This window comes from Neomonachus schauinslandi, chromosome 13 (assembly GCF_002201575.2).
Source record: "Neomonachus schauinslandi chromosome 13, ASM220157v2, whole genome shotgun sequence".
NCBI lineage: Eukaryota > Metazoa > Chordata > Mammalia > Carnivora > Phocidae > Neomonachus > Neomonachus schauinslandi.
Genome location: NC_058415.1, coordinates 29,135,574 through 29,155,061, shown reverse-complemented (window position 1 = coordinate 29,155,061; position 19,488 = coordinate 29,135,574). Strand labels below are relative to the sequence as shown.

At 46.7% G+C, this 19,488-nt stretch overlaps 1 protein-coding gene across 1 annotated transcript in view; it reads left to right on the top strand.

The window, feature by feature from the left end:
* Positions 1–19,488, top strand: part of PTCH1 (patched 1) — a 71,253-nt gene that overhangs the window by 10,353 nt on the left and 41,412 nt on the right. The window contains exon 2 of the mRNA XM_044920795.1: positions 1,362–1,554. Coding sequence (XP_044776730.1) covers positions 1,362–1,554 — 193 coding nt within the window. The remainder of the gene's footprint in view (positions 1–1,361; positions 1,555–19,488) is intronic.

Below are 19,488 nucleotides of genomic sequence, written 5' to 3'. Positions count from 1 at the left end.
TTCCGGAGCACTGGAAAGCGGTCCACCGTGGACCACCTCTAGGGCGGCCGCAGCGCGGCAATGCCCAGTGCCCCCGGCCCCGGAGACCCCTGCTCCTGCGCCCCTGCCCCTATTTGCAACCTAAACCCCTGTAATGCTGCCACATTTCTTAACATCTTGGAGGGGGAGGCGGAGTGGAGGGAGGCGGAGAGAGGAAGGGGGGGGAGGGAGCCGAAATAAAGGTGGTTTCCTTTTTTGGCAGCCTGTTTTGCTTTTGTGGAGCATGAAATCTCTGCCCCCTTAAAAACTATCCTTGGAAGAGGGCATCTCCCCTCTTCCTCTTTAGTTTTTGAGCCACTTCTTCTTAGAGCCTGGGGGGAAAGGGAAAGTTGTAAACAAATTGCCACCTTAAATCCGCGGTGCTGGTCTGCCAAGCGGCCGGGTTCATTGTGTTTACGAGGCTCGCTGAAATGTGTGGAATCCGGGGAAGGCGAGCACCCAGACGGGGGCCCGCCGGGGCAGCGGCCAGCGCCGGGGAAACGCCGCCGCCGGGAGCAGCCACAGCCCAGCCAGGACCCCCGCCTGCGCCGGCCTGGGCCCTTCCCCTGTGCACTTGGCTACTTTTTACGTTTAACCAGATGGGAAGGGAGAGGAGGGAAAGATCCATGTGGCTGCCCTCTTCCGATCACAAATATTGTCGTAAGTTGCAGATGGCTGCCCCACTTCCTAATTCAGCTCACACAGCGTCTCCCAACGCTTTGGAAATGCGTCGCGAGTGAGCTCCGGCGCCGCGCTCACCACGTGGATCCCCACTTACTACCACGCCGGGCGGGGGTCAGGATCGGGGAGCCCGCAATACATTGTTCCCAGAGCGCGCTCGTTCCCCAGCCCCCATCTTTGCCGGGGCATCCGGAGAGGGGTGAAGGATGGCGCTTGACTTGCGGGGAATCGACCCATGGTTTGCTGGTTCTTAAATGGTGGGCTCCAACACAGAGATTGCGCAGCCCCTCCCTTCCCAGCTCCGGTGTGAATATTGCCTGTGTTGAGTGATTTCTCTCCTCTCTGCCTCGGCTTCCCCTTCCCTCTGTTCTTGCAGCCCTTCTCCCCAGCGCCCCCAAGACACCTTCGGGGATGCTGCGCGGGTCGTGCGTGGGGGCGCCCCTGCTGTCGCCAAGGTGCAGCTCCCACGCTGCATCCCGACGTTGATTTATGCCCAGGCCCACGCCGCTCGCATTACCCGGGGCCGGCCTGGGATCCAGGCCCGAGAGTACCCCCCTCCCCACGGCTGTCGCGGGATCCGCAGGCGGGTGCGCGCAAGCGGGCGTGGGCGCGCGGGCCGCGACTCCCCGGCGCTCACTCCTCCCTTCTGCTTCAATCCTCAGGGGAAAGCTACTGGCCGGAAAGCGCCGCTGTGGCTGAGAGCGAAGTTTCAGAGACTCTTATTTAAACTGGGTTGTTACATTCAAAAAAACTGCGGCAAGTTCTTGGTTGTGGGCCTCCTCATATTTGGGGCCTTCGCTGTGGGATTAAAGGCAGCTAATCTCGAGACCAACGTGGAGGAGCTGTGGGTGGAAGGTAAGAGACCCAGCGCCCGCCGCGGCGCCCTCTCGTCCCCCAGCCCGGGCCCCTTTCCCTGCCTCCTTCCAACTGATAAAGATATTTGCCAGCATACACCTAGGGCCTTTCTGTGGCGAGCGAGAACCCCCTGCCCGCACCAGGGGGAATTGTTTATTGTTTGGGCGCCTGGCCGGGAGCCAGGCCCGCCCGACAAAGGCCGCGCTGTAATCTACTCGGGGCGCTGCGCTTTGCTAGGTGTTGTGGGAGAGAGTGGCGAGGGCGGGCCGGCGGGGGCGCGGGGCCCCTCCGCGGGACGGACCACTCCGCGCGGCCGGGGGCCCCCGGGGCCTGCCGCCGCCGCCGCTCACTGCCGCCGCGCCCGAGACGCGGCCCGAGGAAGGCCTCTCGGCTCCTGGCTCTCGTCCTCGGTGTCCTTCCCTCCCCCACCCCCACCCAGCACGTCCAAAGAGAAAGAGGGTGGGGGCAGAGAGAGGCCACCCCTCCGGCTGGAGGGAGTGTGCGCGTCCCCGGCGGCCGCGGCCGCCGCGCGGGGGAGGGCGGGGGGCGGGCGCAGCGTGGGCCTGCGGAGGCAGCGGCGTGTGTGGTCCTGTTTTTGGACAGCTTTCAACTCTGGGGGAAAAAAACATTTGTCTCAAGGTACAAAAAAAAAAAAAAAAGTGGGGGTGGGGAGGAAAGGAGTTGAAATAAAAAACAGTAAAGCATAGACTGGAACGCATGTTTGCAAAGTAGATTAATGTTTCCTCGAGGGTGGGGGCTTTTTAAATGGAATGATTCGGGGCAAGGCTGCGTTTTGCAGGCTGAAAGAAGAAATGTGTTTTAAGAACTCGGGTTTGGAGGGAGGGGCCACACAGGAGCTCTCCAAGGGGTTCTGCCAGTCCTTTATCCAACATTTCTTCATTTGGGGGTTCTTGAAGACTTTTTTTTTTTTTTAAAGCAGTTGTAAATTTAAAATAGATCCCCCTCGCCCCTCAAGACGGAAACATTCTACATTTTTTTGGTGATACGAGTTTTTGTTTTTTTGGGTTCTTGTTGTGGGTGGTTGTTTTTTTAATTCTTTTTTGGAAAGTGACAGTCTTGCTGTTTGGAAACATTTTAACCCCTAAATATTGCTTTGGATATCTCTTACAATGGGATGGGAAGGAAGGATTGAGGTAATTATGTAGATATTTCAAACCAGACTACCTAGAGCATTCCTAGTAAAAGCTACCTAACACAAAATTTGGAAGCCTGAGAGTTGTATGTGTAATTACGTCACTGATCCCTTTCAGAATGCCGTTGGAAAGCTAACCTTGGAGAATATTTTGTTAAGTTTGCCTTGTTTGTGAAGATTCAGTTCTCAGTGTTTTGCAAGCATGTGGTGGAGTCTTTAATTGAGAAGTGACAATTAAAATAATAGTCCAAAGAATTAAGAACAGAAAACATTCTTGCCTTAAGTAGGTTGGTAATTAATACAAAACTATTCTTTGGATTGAATCCGTGGGGTAATTTACCTCAGTTGAGCATTTCCCTGTCATTGGTAGATAAAAGAAGAGTTTTATTGAGCATCAATATACCTTATACCTTATATATACACCAATATGTCTTATACCTTAGCACCAAGTTTACAGAGTACCTATCATGTCCCGTCTGTGAGACACTCCTTGTGCACAAACGCTCGCAATTAAAAATACTGGTGTTGAGTGCGCTTGCAGTAAATTTGAGCTCACAGTTGAAGTGGGCCATGAAAGTCAAATGGGAAAAAAAGCTTCCATGGAAGTGCTGAGGTAAATTAGGATGACCTGGAAAGAGAGAGAAGGAAGGAGGGATGTCTGGGCAGAAGCTCAGAAAGAGGGGTCAAGCAGAGGCCCAAGCTGAGTGGAGGCTCCTGGTGTGGTGGGAATAGGGTGCCATGATGCAGGTGTGCCCAAGACAGTAGGCTGTAGTTGGGAAATGATGTGATTGGCTGGACTGTGGGGAGCTACCATAGGTCCTACGACAGAACAAGGGACGAGCTGAGGGGCTTCCCAGCTCTGTGCATCTGTTCACTTTACACCACTCAGACCAACAAATTTGTTAGGTGTCAGTGGTGATGACAAAAGATAATTTTTTGCTGTTTTGAGCAAGATTTTTCAGTAGACCTTTAGTAAGTGTAAAGAGAAATAATGTGATTTATTTTCTTAACATTGTATATTTCTAGAAGCAACTGTTTCTGCATGTGACAGTTTGTTTCAAGTCCTGGAAGGAGGAGGAACATGATTAGTGGCAGTGTCACCTGGGCTCTAGCTTAGTGAGAGAGTGTGAAGGAGTGACACCTCAGACAGGACTCATTTTGCCGACTTTGGGCCTCAGTTATTTTTCTTCCCATTTCTGTTTTGGTGGTTTCAGTGTGGCTCACTGGTTCTTTAACCAAATGTTATTTACTTAATAACTATCACTTGTTGCTCAACTACCATTACTGTTTATTAACACATGTCTCACTACTCAATAAAGTAGTTATCTATTATTATGCTTATTTTTATAACACAATAGTGTATGTGATGTTTTTACCTGTAATAACTGAATTATTCTTCCATTTTACAAAAATGTCCACTTTGCCTCCTAATGACTTAAGTCAACTTGGTCTCTTGATTTGTCATCCATTCATTCATTCATTGTGTGCTAGACTCTTCCCATGTAGAAGAAGCAATAGTTTCATAAATACAGGTAAACCCAACCCGGGATCTCGTGAGACCACCATGTCATTTTATAATTTTGACTTAAGTTCAAAGAAGAGGTAACAGTAAGGAGTTCTTGTTTATGAGGTAGTGAGCTTGGTGTTCATATCAACAGTAAGTAGTGTAAGTGTTTTTTTTCAGGAGTTGGAATTTCCTGCTGTCCTAGACTGTAGCAGAGGAAAATGAGGAGCAACTTGGAATGCAGGTTAATTGTACTTTAATCTCTGATAAATTACTCATCACTATCAGCAAGGAAGTCTGTTAGATGGTTGTTTTCTTAATGGAGACTATAAATGTTCTGAGCATAAACGAGGGTGTTTGCTACACTAAAGAAACCAAACGAATAGAGATTGCCTATTTCCCTAGTTAAAAAGCGAAAGACTGAGAAAAACATAAGAGATTTTTAAGGAGAGAGGAATGCTGAGGGACAGTTTGGGAAAATGCTTATTTCCCCCATGATTTTTTTTAAAAAAAAGACATACCACACACACTACATAGCTAAATAGGCAAAAGCAACTGGAGATATGTATATCTACATACCTATACACTAATACATGTATCTACCAGTTGACTCTTGAGCAGTGTGGGGCGTTTGGGGCACCAACCCCTGCACAGTTGAAAACCCATGTGTAACTTTTGACTCTCCAAATACTTAACTACTAATAGCCTGTGTTGACTGGAAGCCTTACCAATAACATAAAGTCGATTAACACGTATTTTGTGTGTTATATGTATCATATGCTTTATTCTTAGAATAGAGTAAGCTGGAGGAAAAAAAACATTATTGCAAAAATCAGGAGGAAGAAAAAATATATTTACAGTACTCAACTGTATTTATCGAAAAAAAATCTGCATATAAGTGGACCTACACAGTTCAAACCTGTGTTGTTCAACTGTGTATATCTCCACTTATCTTTGTATTTGTGTCTCCACATAGACTTACTACATATATCTTTGTATTTGCCAAAATAATTATCTTTTTAATATAGTCAGCAAATTAAAAGGATCCACTTGCTAGGCTGTATCATTGATTTGACTTTCATGCTTCAGCGTGCTGGGGGAATGTGGCTTTATAAAGACCATTTGAATACATGGGCCACACTGTGCAGACCAATATAAGCTAGATAAGGAAGACTCTCTCATATTTTTATCGCACTGGTGATAAGAATTCTTTGATTCTGTTGTTAAAATGTTCGTACAGTGACTGCTGTAATCATTGCAACAGCAACCAGTTTCTTTTAAGAAACTCAATATGCATTAGGTGCTAGCTTAGGTCTTAGGGTTATAGTATTTGCAAGTCAAAAATATCAAATGTAGCTCACTTGTGATTGGAGTCATGAGGTTCAGGAAAAGAGTATGTGGAATGATGTAGTGGACATCTGTTACCGAAACACAAGCCCGTGGCGGCAAGGTCAGGGAGAGACTAATTGTTCTTTAAATGTAAAAATATTCCTTCAGCGCACGCTCTCTGTGTATGCTCTATGCCAGGCACTGCGCTCAGCTCCAGAGAGGTGTTGGTGAAAGGCCACAGTCCGTGCTCTCAGAGGACCTCCACCCCAGCAGGGGCACCCAGACCGGACGCAGGATGGCAGGATGGCAGGAACGCCATCCAGGACAGCCTGGACAGGGAGGGACTGAGCCAGGCCGCAGGGCTTGGAGAGCTGGGGGTGCTGGGGTGCTCCAGGAGCAAGGCTCAGCGGACAGGAGAACTCCCAAATGCTTGCCTCTGGTTGGGACTTCAGTCTGAGGTGAGGAGCCCGGAGGCCTCCAAGGCCGAGCCACATGGCAGGAAGGTCTCTGGTGTGTGCAGGGCATTTGGCTGAGTGGCAGGCTCTTCCTTTTAGCCCCTTTGCCTGTGTCGTTCTCCACACTAGCGTATTTGGCCCCTAGGGTGCTGCCTGTTGCTGGTGTGCTTCACCTGGATTTCACCCTTCTGGGCACAGAAGGCAAATAACTTTATTTGTAATCTTGCCCATTTCTCGGTTGGCTTTTCCTTTTGGCTTAGCACCTTTATCCTCCCGTCTCCTTTAATATCTACGCCCCCTCCAATGCTGTCTCAGACACAAGTTTGTTGTTGACAGCTCTCCAGTGACAGAACGTTCATTTATCTCTTTGAGCGTGTCCCCCCCCCCAAGCTTTGCCCACCCCCAGGCTTCTTTTACTGCAAAGGGTAGTAACAGCCTTGAAATGAATCCATATTGCCTTGTGTTTGGTTATTAACATCTCTGGAGGCTAGCGAGGGGAGAGGACACAAGTTGTGACTTTGATTTTTTTTTTTTTAAGAAAAATTTTTAAAAATGTTTTTAATGTCTGCTTGATGTTTGTAAGTGCTCTCAAGTTTGTTCCTTGCTAGTATGACGCCTTCAGTGTTCTTGGCTTGAACTCAGGCAGTTGTAGGAGATAAATGAACTTCACCATCCTTCCTTGCAGTTCAGAGCAAGTTTTCTCACTATTGACATTTTGCTGGATAATTCTATATTAAGAGGGTTGCCATGTGCATTGTAGGATGTTTAGCAGCATCCCTGAACTCTACCCACTAGATGCCAGTAGCAACCTCCCAGTTGTGACAACCAAAGATGTTTCTAGTCATTGCCAAATGGGGGTGGGGGGGCGGGAGAATGCGCAAAATCACCCCAATTGAGAAGCACTGGTTGAGATAATAGATTCCAATTGGAAGACCCCTGCTGTGCAGATGGAAGGCTTTTATTATGATGGAGTTGTGGCTGCAAATAGACCGCCATAAATGCAAAAGAATTTTCTTCTTTAAGATAATGCCCCCTCCACATCTCCATATTTACTGATATAGGTAACTAATGGTAACTAATTTTTTTATTCTAATAATTTAAGTGTTTTCTTAGAATTACATTAAATATCAAATAAAAAAAACAGCATGACAAGTTGACATGGGAGGGGGTAAGCCATGGAAGAAAGAAAAAGCTGTATATTAGAATATTTTCTTCCTTTGGGTCATTTAATTTTGAAAACAGACCTTGTTGCATTTCAAGAACAGTAAGATGAAGGTTTTTGCATGAAGGTGACTTTGTAAAAAGCAGGAAAAGACACCAGTGGACTTAGTTCATATTGAAACAAGAGCTCCTTTCGGCAGCCTACGCAGTACATTAGCTCTTCGGTGGTCTAGCTCTCCTCCAGATGCTCCTGTCACAAACCACTTTCCCCCGGGTGCCCTTCTGCAGCAGAGCCGAAGGCACAGTGAGGGGCTGAGACCTTGAGCTTGTATGGGCCCTGTGGGCTCTGATTTTACCGCCCCTTTTCAAAGTGATCCCCCAGTTTCTGCTCTCTGGGGCTGTCAGTTTGGGTGCCTTTCACAAGGGATCGAAAGACCTGCTGAAATGCAGCTCCTTTCTTCTTCCTGGTCCCCTGGGCATTTTAAAAAATGAAGATGCTTATTAGGTAGGTATTGGTTAGATTGCAATAGCGGGCGCCCGCATACAGGTGCAAGGAGTTGTGGTTTTCGTCATATTTGGAGAAAAATGACTGAGAAATTAACACCCAACAATAATTGCTTTAAAATACCAAACAGCCTCAGGTGCCTTCTCCCCAGGGCACCTGACCCTCCGAATCCTCCATGTCTCTTTGCTGCCTGCCACTCTTGACCCTCCCAAGGGGTGTAGAAGCCAGGTTGGGCGATGGGCTGTATCAGATACACGGACTGCCGCTTGGAGGCCCCAGAAGATGACAGCTTCCAGATGTACGAACCGCCGGATCCGTTTGTTTGGATTATGCACCACAGCTGATGGCGAGATTAACGCTGGCTGGACAAGCTATGGGAGATTTGTCTGGTTTCCACAATGCTGTGTTTATATTTCATTGGGATTTCTCCTTCAAAGCTGACCTCCCCGTGACCCCCGGAGCTCTGTCCACTCAGGCCAAGCTGTAACTTGTCTGCCCTTTTTCTCCTGTTTCGGGGGGGGCGTCACATTTGTGCAGCGGAAGGGGTTGCATTCGTGGTTTACCACCCCCCCCCGCCCCAGCTTCATGCCAGCTATCTGCCCAGATTTAGACCCAGAAGAGTAGTCTATTTTATGGGGGTGGGAGGTAGGGAAGGTGGAGGGGGTTTGATTTTTAAAGGTCTTTTTAGCTTTTAAAACAAATACGGAAATATTTTAAAATTATTATGCAGGAGACCATATTTAATAGAGGCTGATTTGCAGAAGTATAGCATTTTAGCTCAGCACTAGTTTGATACTATTTTGAAGAAAGACATCCCTAAATAATCACCAGACCTGTGTGATTCTATTATTATAATACTGTTTGCTTTGCCCCTCACTGGCTCCCAGAACCTCTTCTCCCTCCCCCTCTTCTCTCCCTCCCATCCTTCCTCCCCCCGACCTACTCCTAAACTGCCCTAATCATTTCCTCCCAGTGGATCTCTGGAGTTACTAGTGTGAAATCTGAAATGGTAGTAAATCTGGTTAATCACAAACTGACAGGAGGGAATTAGAAAATGTATTATTTCAAACCAGCTGTGGGAGATACCAAATGCAAAGCTGCCATTTGCATCCTTGAGGTTCTTATCTTGGTAAGGGTTGGTTCCCAGACCTTACTCTTTGATGGGGTCTTGTCAGCAGAAGATGCACTTCCCCTATTGAAGAGTCATGGCATTTTTATGGACTTTTGAGGTGCCTTAGAATTCATTGACAAATGGAGTGTAAAATAAGTCTTGGTCCCCTGTGTTTAATGTGTTGTGTGAAATATGGAAGAATTGGGTCCTTTAGCATTTCTTGAGATGGTAAGTGAAATGTAAACCAAGACATTCCCACCCAGGCACCATACTTCAGGTTCTCCCTGGATGGAACTCCCACCAAAGCCAAAAGGAACATGGAAGAGGACAGATTTCCTTATCCAAATTTTGGTCAACTCTGCCACATTAGATGGTCCATCCACATGAGAGGTCCCAGAGAGCAGAGGGTTTTGCTCATGAAGGCGCTTCCAGCAGTTCATAATGAGGAAACTCCTTGGATTTTTTTAGTGGGAGCCTTCCTTGACTACACAGATATCATCAGTGTCATCAAAATATAAGCACTTTTATTACTTGTTCTTTGTTTCCAAACTCTGAATTTGGTGGGCAGTCAGGTACCTGCTAATGAATGACAAGTTTGTTGTTGGAGAGATTTATAACGTGGAGGCAGGACCTTATTTCTAGAAACCCAGGTGTGAGTTGGCCCAAATAGTCCACACTGCACGTGGGTCCCAAAACACCACTGGCCATGAAGATGAGACTAGTGAGAAGCAAGTCTCTGTGCCACCACACAAGCTTGATTTATTATCGTTAAGATAAATGAAGAGAAACGGTAGGTTTCCCCAGAAACTATCAACCAAGAGAGTTTTCAGTTATTGATGAAACATGTACAGAAGTAAGCAAAAGGAACTGGAAGTGGGCTTTGTTAAGTCAATGCGCATGATTTTTTTCCCCTTAAATCATTGCTTAAGGGCTTCTGGCCCCTAGCTCAGGAATCCTGCCCAAAAATGCCAGATGTATTACACAGTCAAGTACTGCAATGTAAACACTGCTCTGTGCCATGAGGCAGGGTGGTCCATCTCCTATTAAAGAAGAGCGAGATCGGGAGGGAAAGAGAGGTAAGCTCTACAGTGGCTCAGTAGTGGTCATGGTGTTTGGATTTTTGCCTGTACGGTCAAGATTTGGAGCTGCAAAAACCTAGATGAATTAATACTTCTTACTGGCAAACAAAAGCCACTTGAATTGGGATGCCAAAGAGAGCAAGATGTGGCTTGGATAATGTTGCTTCACTGGGTCAGATAAGTTTATAAAATGTTGAACGGAGTGGGGAGGGGCTGATAGGAACAAAGCTGTTGTTTTCATAGCAGCATCAGTGAGCGTCACCCTTTTCATCTGCTGTAAGTTAAATTGCAAGGTGGGTGAAGCGAGGCGAGGAGAGAGCAGCTTCTCTCACCACCCTCTCCTGGGTCTGAGAAAGCCTGCTGGGTCGGTGCACCTTCGCTGTGTGTACACCTAAGATTGATCACAAAGCTGCTCTGGTGTTTTGTAGCACTGGGGGGGCAGCCCAAGATATATTTGCAAAATAAGTGGACTTCCAGTTTGCTCCCAGTTTCTAGATTTCAGTAAAGCATCTACTAATGATGATCCTTTGGAGGTAAGAGAGTAACTGGACGCTTTGGGCTGCCCCTCCAGTAAAACATGTTTTTACAGTGCTGTAGGCGATTCAGGGAAATTGGACCGCCTAGACATTATCTGTACATCCAAATAATCTCATACTAAGCAGTCCTTAGACTGACTACATTTAGGGTTTTTAAACATTAATATGAAGGTATTTTGTGAGTTAGAAGGAAATGGGGTTTCAGTTTGAACTTGGGGAATTGTTTAAACAGCCTGCAATAATATTATCCCGATTTTAGAAGTCCATACTATAGAGTGATCTGAGAACGTTGCTTTTAGAAACAGTGATGGTAAAAATGGGAATTTTGAGATTAAGGAAAATGTAGGCTTCTTGACTCTCTACCCCTCCCCCAGCACTTTTTTTTTCTGTTTTGAATTCTCCCATTTCCCCACCCCCATTCCCTGATTTCCTTTGCTCCTTTAGGGGACAAACCAGAAAACTTCACAAAATAGACGTAAATGTCACACAATATCTTTTTAAATGGAAGTTTTCTAAGAGAGCATAATAAAAGAATTTTCCCTAGCTGCCTAAGAAATTATTTTTCCTCTTACCTGGCTTTTTTCCCCATGAGGTTCATACATTGTTGCAATAAGTTTAAAAATGATAAATATGGTGCCATCATTTTAGTCCACACATGATCCAGAAAAAAAAGAAAATTGCACATGTTTAATACCTTGCTTAATTGCAAACAAAGCCTGCAATTTGAGAGAATTGGGATTAGGGCTAAATATCTATTAACTGCTCTTTCTAGAGATTTGGGGAATAGGATGACCCTTTATTTTCTTCTTTTTTTTTTTTTTTAAATAGGCTACAGTTTCACATGGCTCCCAAAAGAAATCTCTCTCCCTTTTTGTTTCCCACACCAATTGATTTATCATTTTGCTTGCAAGCAGATCCAGAATGTTAGGGCAAGAACACACTCACTTTTTTCTCGTAACTTTTTTGTTGCGGACCGAAACCAGTTGACTTGAATAAATTTTTCTGAGGCCTGAATGTAGCCAGCAACGTGGAAAAATCTTGCCATTCAGGGCCGTCTGAATGTACATTTCAGCCACACAGTAAGCCGCATTGGTAGGCACTGGAGTGCTAAATACAACCATTTTTCGAAGCAGCCAGTTAGACAGGTGATTAGCATAATTAGCACGGAGCAACCATACATATGGTAATGCTGAGTGTGTAAATGCCAGCTGCGGTGTAAAATTTATGTCAGGGGTCGGCAGGGCTGTGCGAAAGTATTGTGTTCCAGCTGCAGGTCAGGGCCGCCAAAGCTTACCTCCTTTTCTCTTGTTGGTGAATACGCCAAACAGAAGAGAAAGACAGAAATATAACAGATACGGCTTTGATGGAACAGCCCAGTTCTGTGCAAGAGGGACTGTTCTATAACACACACACACACTCGCACACACACGCACACGCACACACTTGCAAGAAATCCCATTGCTTTCTCTATTGATCGTGTTTACTTCATGCAGGGTGCACGTGAGTGGCAGCCAGGATGCGGGTTCCGGTAGGTAAAAGGGCCAAGTGATTTCTTGGGAGGAAAAGTTTCAGTCACTGAATTTTTAAAAGGCGTTAAGAGTTGTTCCTCTGTTTCAGGTCGTCCTCTTACTGCCCAGCCCCCACTCCTGCCCACGTTGTTTTCCTTCAAATAAATTGGAGGCCTCCCCCCCCCCATCCATGGGATAGGACCATAATATAAGGTTCCAACAGCACAGTTCTCTTCCCAAATTGCTTGCCTGGTTTTAGCAAAGGACTAGAAGTTTCTTTGTGTTGTTTTTCTGGGGCAGCTCCGCTTACCACTCCACTTAGGGCCACTGTCAGACCCATTTCAGTAGGGCTCTTGCTTGAAAGGAGGATGGTCTTGAATGGCCCACACCCTTGGAAGTGCATGATGGGGGAATTTATAGCTGTACCGAGTTCATGCATTTTGCACTCAAAGCACTTCTCCTGCTGTCCCCTCCCCTTTTCCAGTTGGTGGCTATGAGGAGTGGTGGTGGTGACAGAATATAGATCGCACCATGCTGACCTGGTGATGAAACTTCCTCACAACGCCAGGGGGTCCTTATGCATCTGCCCCTAATCCAGCTAATCCTGATGGCAACAAAATCCTGAAAGTACCCCCTGGGGAGGGTGTGGGAGCTAAAGCAGGCCAGCTTGATGATCCTCGGGGCCCCAGAGCCTGCCCATGGAGGTGGGGACTCACATTGTCTTCTCCCCTGTGCTGCTCAAGGAGAAGGCCGGTACAAAGAGGCCTGGGCCGGACAACGGCAGGAAGACTGTTCAGAGCAGAGAGGTGATGTCAGCCCCCCCGCAGAAGCTGGGAGAAGGGAGCCTGGGTTAATGTTATTCAGCAGCCCGAATGCTGGGCTAGAAAGCCCCACCACCAAGCAAGCACTTGGCTTTTGTTGTGATTGGGTTGTGTGGTTTTTGTTTTTTTAATGAAGACTTGAGGAGGCCTTAACTAAGAACTTGGGACTTGATCACAACACTGTCTCTGGTCCCGGGTTCTGCTTCTTGGTCCAGCTTGCCTCTGATTGAGCATGCTGCTCTGTGTCAGACCCTCCCAGTCTTGCTCAGCTCCTGCAGAAGGACAGGACTTGGGTTTGCATCTACTTGGCTTGTAGACTTGAGCATTCCAGGTGAAATCATGGTAGGGCCTGGGACAGTTCACACTGGGCAAGTACGCAGCTTAGGCATAGAGCAGAGCTCCATTCTGTTACGTCCCGCTGGACGCCAGGAACATCCTTGAGTGCGCAGCCTGCGACTTCATGCGGCCTGTCTTTGGTGGGGTTGACCGCAGCTCTCATTTGCCACAGCAGCAAGTGACCGAGGAAGAATGGGTCTCCCAACAGATGCAGTGTCATCTTGGGAGCTGGTGGCCCTGGAGAGGATACCAGGTCGGGGGGAGCTGTGGCAGGCGGCAGGTCCAGGGTGGACACAGTGCTGGGCTGACCTGATCGTGTCCGACAGGGTGAGCGGGCAGCTTCAGGGAAAGCCATTCAGAGAAGCAGCCTGGGCGGTAACAGATGGCACCACAAACAGCTGGTGTGGGGGCTTGTGGCAGGCGCATGCTCAGGCCCGCTCCCCCTTCTACCGAGTTCCGCCCTCCTTACCACCACCACCCCCAGGCTGTCCCTGGGGAGGTGTGGGGATGTGTCCTGCTCTTGTCTTGTTTTTGTGGTTTTCACTCACTGGGCTCACTTCATGAAGGCAAATTCTCTTTGGGCTATCTGATTCTAGCACTTTCCCATGGCAACACCCAAGGGCACAATCCCACGAGGAGAAAAACAGCCCAGAAGCTTAAGCAGCAGTTGGCTAGTCATGAATAAAAGAGATGGCTGGAAGAGTGACTAAAACTCACAGCTCAGGAGTTTTCAGCCAATTGCCCAAATTACTGAATCTTCATTTTTTTCAATTTAGAAAATGAGCTGGTGCTAATAATTTTGCAGTTACACCCTTTTGGAGATTTGTAGTTTTTCACCCTCACAATAACTAATCGCAACATTGAAAGAAGGACCTGAAGTAACTAAAAGGGAAGAAAAAAAAAATCTCTCTAGAGGCTGTTAGATAATTCATGGGATTAATCAAATGCAAATGCTCAGCTTGCATATACACAGACCCCATTTTCCTAATTGGACTCTGAGTGGGTACTTTTCAGGCTGAAAGGGTCATTTGTTTTGACTGATTGACTTTTTGAGGCTTTGGGAAGAATTAATATCTTATACAGATGACTGCCTGTTCCCAAGGCTCTGTATTGAGGCTGTTCATTCATTCCTCTGACATGCTGAGTGTGCGCATGCGCCTAGTGTGCCGAGGTAAGTGGGCAGCAGGCAGTGCCTCCCTGAAAGGACTTGGAATTGACTGGGAACGGCACTTCGTTTGGTCCCTCAGATCACCTTTATGTGGATCACAATAAGCTTTTGCTAAAAGCTTTTTGCATGAATGCTGCAGGCGTTTATTAAGCTCTGCACAGAGGTCATGCTGAGGAATGGTACACAACAGGAGAGCATCATGAGGGGAGCATCTCTCGTCTACCATGGATTGGAATAGCATTGGCCCAGAGGTATGGACCCCCGGGTGGAATGGTTTCCCGCCTGTGCTGGCCCTTCTTCACCTTGGAAAGCGTAATGGTTTGATTTAGGGAGGAAAGGATCAGCAGAGCTTCAGCAAGAACTTCTTTGCACAACTGATGCTTTTTACCCCGCCTCTTTCAGAGAATTGGCCTAAGCCTCAGATTTCTAGAGAATTTGCAGGTAAAGAGGCATAAGACGGCTTGCTTTCTGTGTGCCCTCATCTCTCTGCCCCCCTCTAAGGCCCCTCTGGGGACCAGAAGGAAAACGGGGGCCTGTCCGCGGCCACCCAAAAACGATCTCCTCAGTGGCGGTAAACACTCTGGGAGACAATTTGTTGTCCTTCAAATAAAAAATACCAATTGTTTGTCCCGCGTAATATTTTTCAAGCATTCTAAAAGCTCTAGCTGTGAGGTTGATGTTGTCGGGTATATGGAATTTGGCTCCTAGAGGTATATCCTCAACAAGTGCTCAGGAGCCACAAGGCTCTCAGGGAAGTTGGATGCAGGATTGAGGGTCAGTTCCACCTCCTATCAGCTGGGTGACCTTGGGCCAGTCAACCAAACTGCAGCTGCTTTTCCTCTTCTGTAAAGTAAGGGTGATGCAACATGCCCTGTGATAAATGAATAAATGACCTGCTCAGCACCTGGTTAAGGGTGTGGGAAATTTCCCACACATTGTTAATACTCACACCACCTTACGAGGTTAGTTGTAGCATTTTCATCCCATTTCACAGAGATGGTTACCGAGGCCCAGCTGGGTCAGGGACTTGTCACAAAGCTGCGACTCAGAACCCAGCCCTTCTGATCCTGGTTCTCATCACCTGACTGTCCAGTCCAGCTTGGCCCAGCTTGATGGGGGAGCAGCACCAAGCAAAATATTTATAAATAGGTAAAGAATGCATGTGAAATGGCTTTGCAAATGCAAAACATACACAAATTTAAAAGGCTATTTTGTGTCCCAGGATCCCGAGATAACATTTTTCATGAGTCTTATTCAAAGAGTTTGGTTGTTATTTTATATAAGTTAAAAGTTGTTGCGTTTGGAAGAAGGAAAAGAATATAAGAGGACCTCGGAATATGATGAATATGCATGTTATTTTTGTAGTGAGCTTGTTTTTCATTCAGATCCCTACCAAGCAGCTTTCATATTTTTCTCCTTTTGTCACATGGAAGTCTTTAATTGTACCTGTTCCGTGCAGAAAAATTAAGAATTAGCAGTAAACTCCAAAAAGGGAAATGGGTAAATATTGTCCAAGTATACCTACATCTACATCACAGATACTGAGTATTACGGCTCATTCTGCTCAGTAGTCAAAAATAATCATGCAGTACTTCATGAACAGTAGACTATTTTTTAAATAATAAAGAAGGACCTTGACCTTGAAAATGGGACAGAAAGGGAGAAAAACCATTTCCCCCAGACTGCACCTTAATTTCAGCCACTTGAAAGGGGTTCTGTGGGGCTTCCTGGCAGGTGGAGCTTCACACTGATGCCTGATGAGGAAGACTGGCTAGATAAGGAACAGCCGTGGGCTGTCACTCAGTTGTGATTTCTGATTGGCATTTATTTGCTAGGGTAGTAGAAGTCAGGTGAGTCCATAAAATCGCTCTGTCCAGAAGGGTTTCTGTTTCTGGTAGCTTGTTCCAGAGCACCGTGGGCGAATGCTGATATAAGAGCGTATGAAGGCTGGGGCACCTGGGTGGCTCAGTAGGTTGGGCATCTGCCCAGGGTCCTGGGATCGAGCCCCGTATCGGGCTCCCTGCTCCATGGGAAGCCTGCTTCTCCCTCTCCCACTCCCCCTGCTTGTGTTCCCTCTCTCGCTGTGTCTCTCTCTGTCAAGTAAATAAGTTTTTAAAAAAAAAAAAAAGCGTATGAAGGCTGTGCCGTTTGTGAAACAGGTACACCCGAGAAGGAGCTAAGTCCCCCAGCGCAACCAAGTGAATGACGTAATTATGGCCTCACCGAGTTCCAGCCACACTGGCCTCCTCTCTCCTCCTGCAACAAGCCAAACAGGAGGTCTTTACACTTGCTGCTTCCTCTGCCCAGGCACTGGTCCCCCAGCTCACGTGGCATCACCATCTTTATTTCTTCTGTGGCACTTGTCATGCCATGAGATTAGCTTATTGATGTGTTTGTCTGTTGCCTGTGTGCTTCACTGGCCGGCCAGCCTTTTGGGGCAGGGAACACGCCAGTCTCACCCTCCCATAGCACCCCACTGTGGAGCACACGACAGGCACCTTTATACGCTCGCCGGATGAATGAATCCTGTCGAGTAAAGTGGATGTCAATGAAACTTTTTTAAAGTTACTGAATAATTTTGCAAAAACATGCATATTTGGTCAAATATAAGATGAAATGTTAAATAAAATATGGCCGTGTAATATGTAAAAATAAGTCGAATTTAACAGTACCCAAAGGTAGGATACAGCTTAGGTGATTGAGGACACTTCAGAATTCAGGGTCTTTCAACTCAGTTGCTCTATGTACTACGATGATAGTCTTGTCTCGGTTGAAACTGGTTGTCATGTTAGCAAAATATTATATTTATCACTAGAGCAAAGAGATGAACGAACAAAAAGATTTCCAATTCCAGAGACATGACAAATACCTTAATTAAAAAATATCCATTTATTTAAATATACATCTTAAACCATCTAAAAAGTGACACTATAAAGCCCCTGGGGTCCATTTTGTATGTTGTAGGAAGTAGCATCCTTTCTGAAAACCCCTGTAATAAAATCACTGATCTGTTGTGAGGTTGGTCTGGAAGAGTGTAGATCATTCTTTTCAGGAGCATGAACCTTGTATGTGATCTTTATTTTCGTATGCGCTCTTCGCTTGGGTCTTCACCTTTTTCGGTTATAGTCACAGGCAGCTGCTCTTAGGCAGGGGAGAGGAGGATGGGGGATGTCTGTGGTCCCCCTTTGTTGTTACTCGTTTGTTTTTACCTCGTGGTTTTAATTCACCTGTAGTTAAGCTTCAGGAAAGATAGAAGGAAGTAGGACTTTGTAAGCAGAACGAGGGATCATGCGCTATGCCGATGCTTGAGGATCCCGGGGAAATACACAGGATTTATAGGTGTGGGGCATTGATGTCATATAGCCAGAAAAAAGGAAGGAGTTCAGCTTTTTTTCCCCGGAAAAGTCTCTTTGGAGCTCTTTGGCTTGGAGCTCTGTAGCTTTTCAGAAGTGACCTCTGGACTAATAATTGGCTTTTTAGCCTCAAACAGCCTTTGTATCTCCAGAGAATGTGGATTGAGTCTAATTCAGTTCACTAGTTAATTGGTTGAAATAATGCATTGTGATTCCTGCCAGAAGGAGCCAGACCCTGCCTGCAGGCAGCTTTAGAAGAGCATCCTGAAAAGGCCTGTGACTTCATGTAAATTTATCCTTTGTTGCAAGTTTCCTATGTTTTCCTGTGGTCTTTCTTTAACTTCAAATTGGTTGCAGGGTCCTCAGCAATTCCCCAGGGCATCTGTCAAAGTTTTCTGCACAAGGAGTCTTAATACTTTGTGTAACCGATTGATCATTTCCCCCTCTCTGCCCCTCCCCTCTCCCCCATGCCCACCCCCCACCCCACCGTTTCTCCTCCTCTTTGACACACCCCACAGTATGTTCGGCCTCCCCTCACAGTATTCCACAGTGGCCTTGGCCATCTGCGTGGACCCACACAGATGATCCTGCCAGTCTGTGAATCTGGACTAGCTTTCCTAATGAGGGCATTATTTGCTTTTTAGCCTGCCCCCTTGTTTATAAAATATGCCAAGAGAACCAAACAACCTGCTGTTCCCAATACTTACTTACTTGCCCAAACCAAATGTTTATGTCCTTGAATACTAAATTTGAAGAAAAAGGATTCCTCCTCGTGGGAAAGCTCAGGATGATTGTTGAAGGGTCTTTCTACACTGCAGCTGAAGGCCTGTCTTTCAGTAAACATGCAACTTATCAGTGACTTCAGGAACTATTCAGACTCACTGTTCAGACTCACCAGCTAGGCTTGGAGTGTGTGTGTAGGGAGAGGGAGAAGGGGGGGGTGCTGTTCTAGGATTCTCTCTCTCTCTGTTGCCTTCCTGGCCCCTTCCTGAACAGCCCCTTCCCTGTGACCCTATTGGATCAAAGCACCCTATCCAAGAGCACTCTCCTCAACCGCATCCCCACACACCTACCCTGTTGGGAACTGCAACTCCCCCCCATACCTCCCAGCCAGGTGGCAGCATTCTGAGCTTGGCTTGTTCTAAAACCATAATTGAAATATAACGTAGGACCTGAGAAAGAAGAGAAAAAAGCAGTTTGCAGTACCAGTGTCCCTTGCACCTTGTTGCCCTGGCCTATGGCTTGTCCCACTGTGGTCGACCTGCTGGAGAGCCAGTTGGTACTGGGGCAGGGGTTCTGGCCCCAGCAGCAGGTTCAGAATCATGTGGGGGAGCTTCTGGAACACAGGCTGCCTGTCACGGGCAGCTCAGAACCTGGCACCTTTGTTTCCAGGATGCTGACCAGGTGAGTCTGATGGAGCCAGGACCCAGAGACTGGCCGTCCGGGCCATGGGCTGATACATTTGCTTCCTCTCAAGTACATCTGATGTGAATCACATTATTTATCTTCTCCTGGCAAGTTTTGTGCTAAACTTTCCTTGTTTCTTTTTCAATGGGGAGAAACATTTCCTTGTTACCTTTGCTAGATTATTTAGGAGAAGAGTGTAAATCGAAGCCATTTATCTTGAACTGGGCTGCAGGGGCACATTGTTTACACAAGTGAAAGAAATTGTAACAGGGGTATTTGGTCTGGTCTGCAAGGAAAAGGTGTCTCAAGTTTTCCCTCCCCCTCCCCCTCCCCCTTTATACATATGGTGTATTAGTTAGAAGGTACACAAAGCACGTATGCATTAGGTTTGCATATGCAACGAGCAGGACAGTTGTTCATGGGTTTAGTGAATATTTTTTATGTTTTTTATTGGTGAAATGAACATTGCCAATAATCATAAAGTGAATGTTACCCACCCACCCCCAAA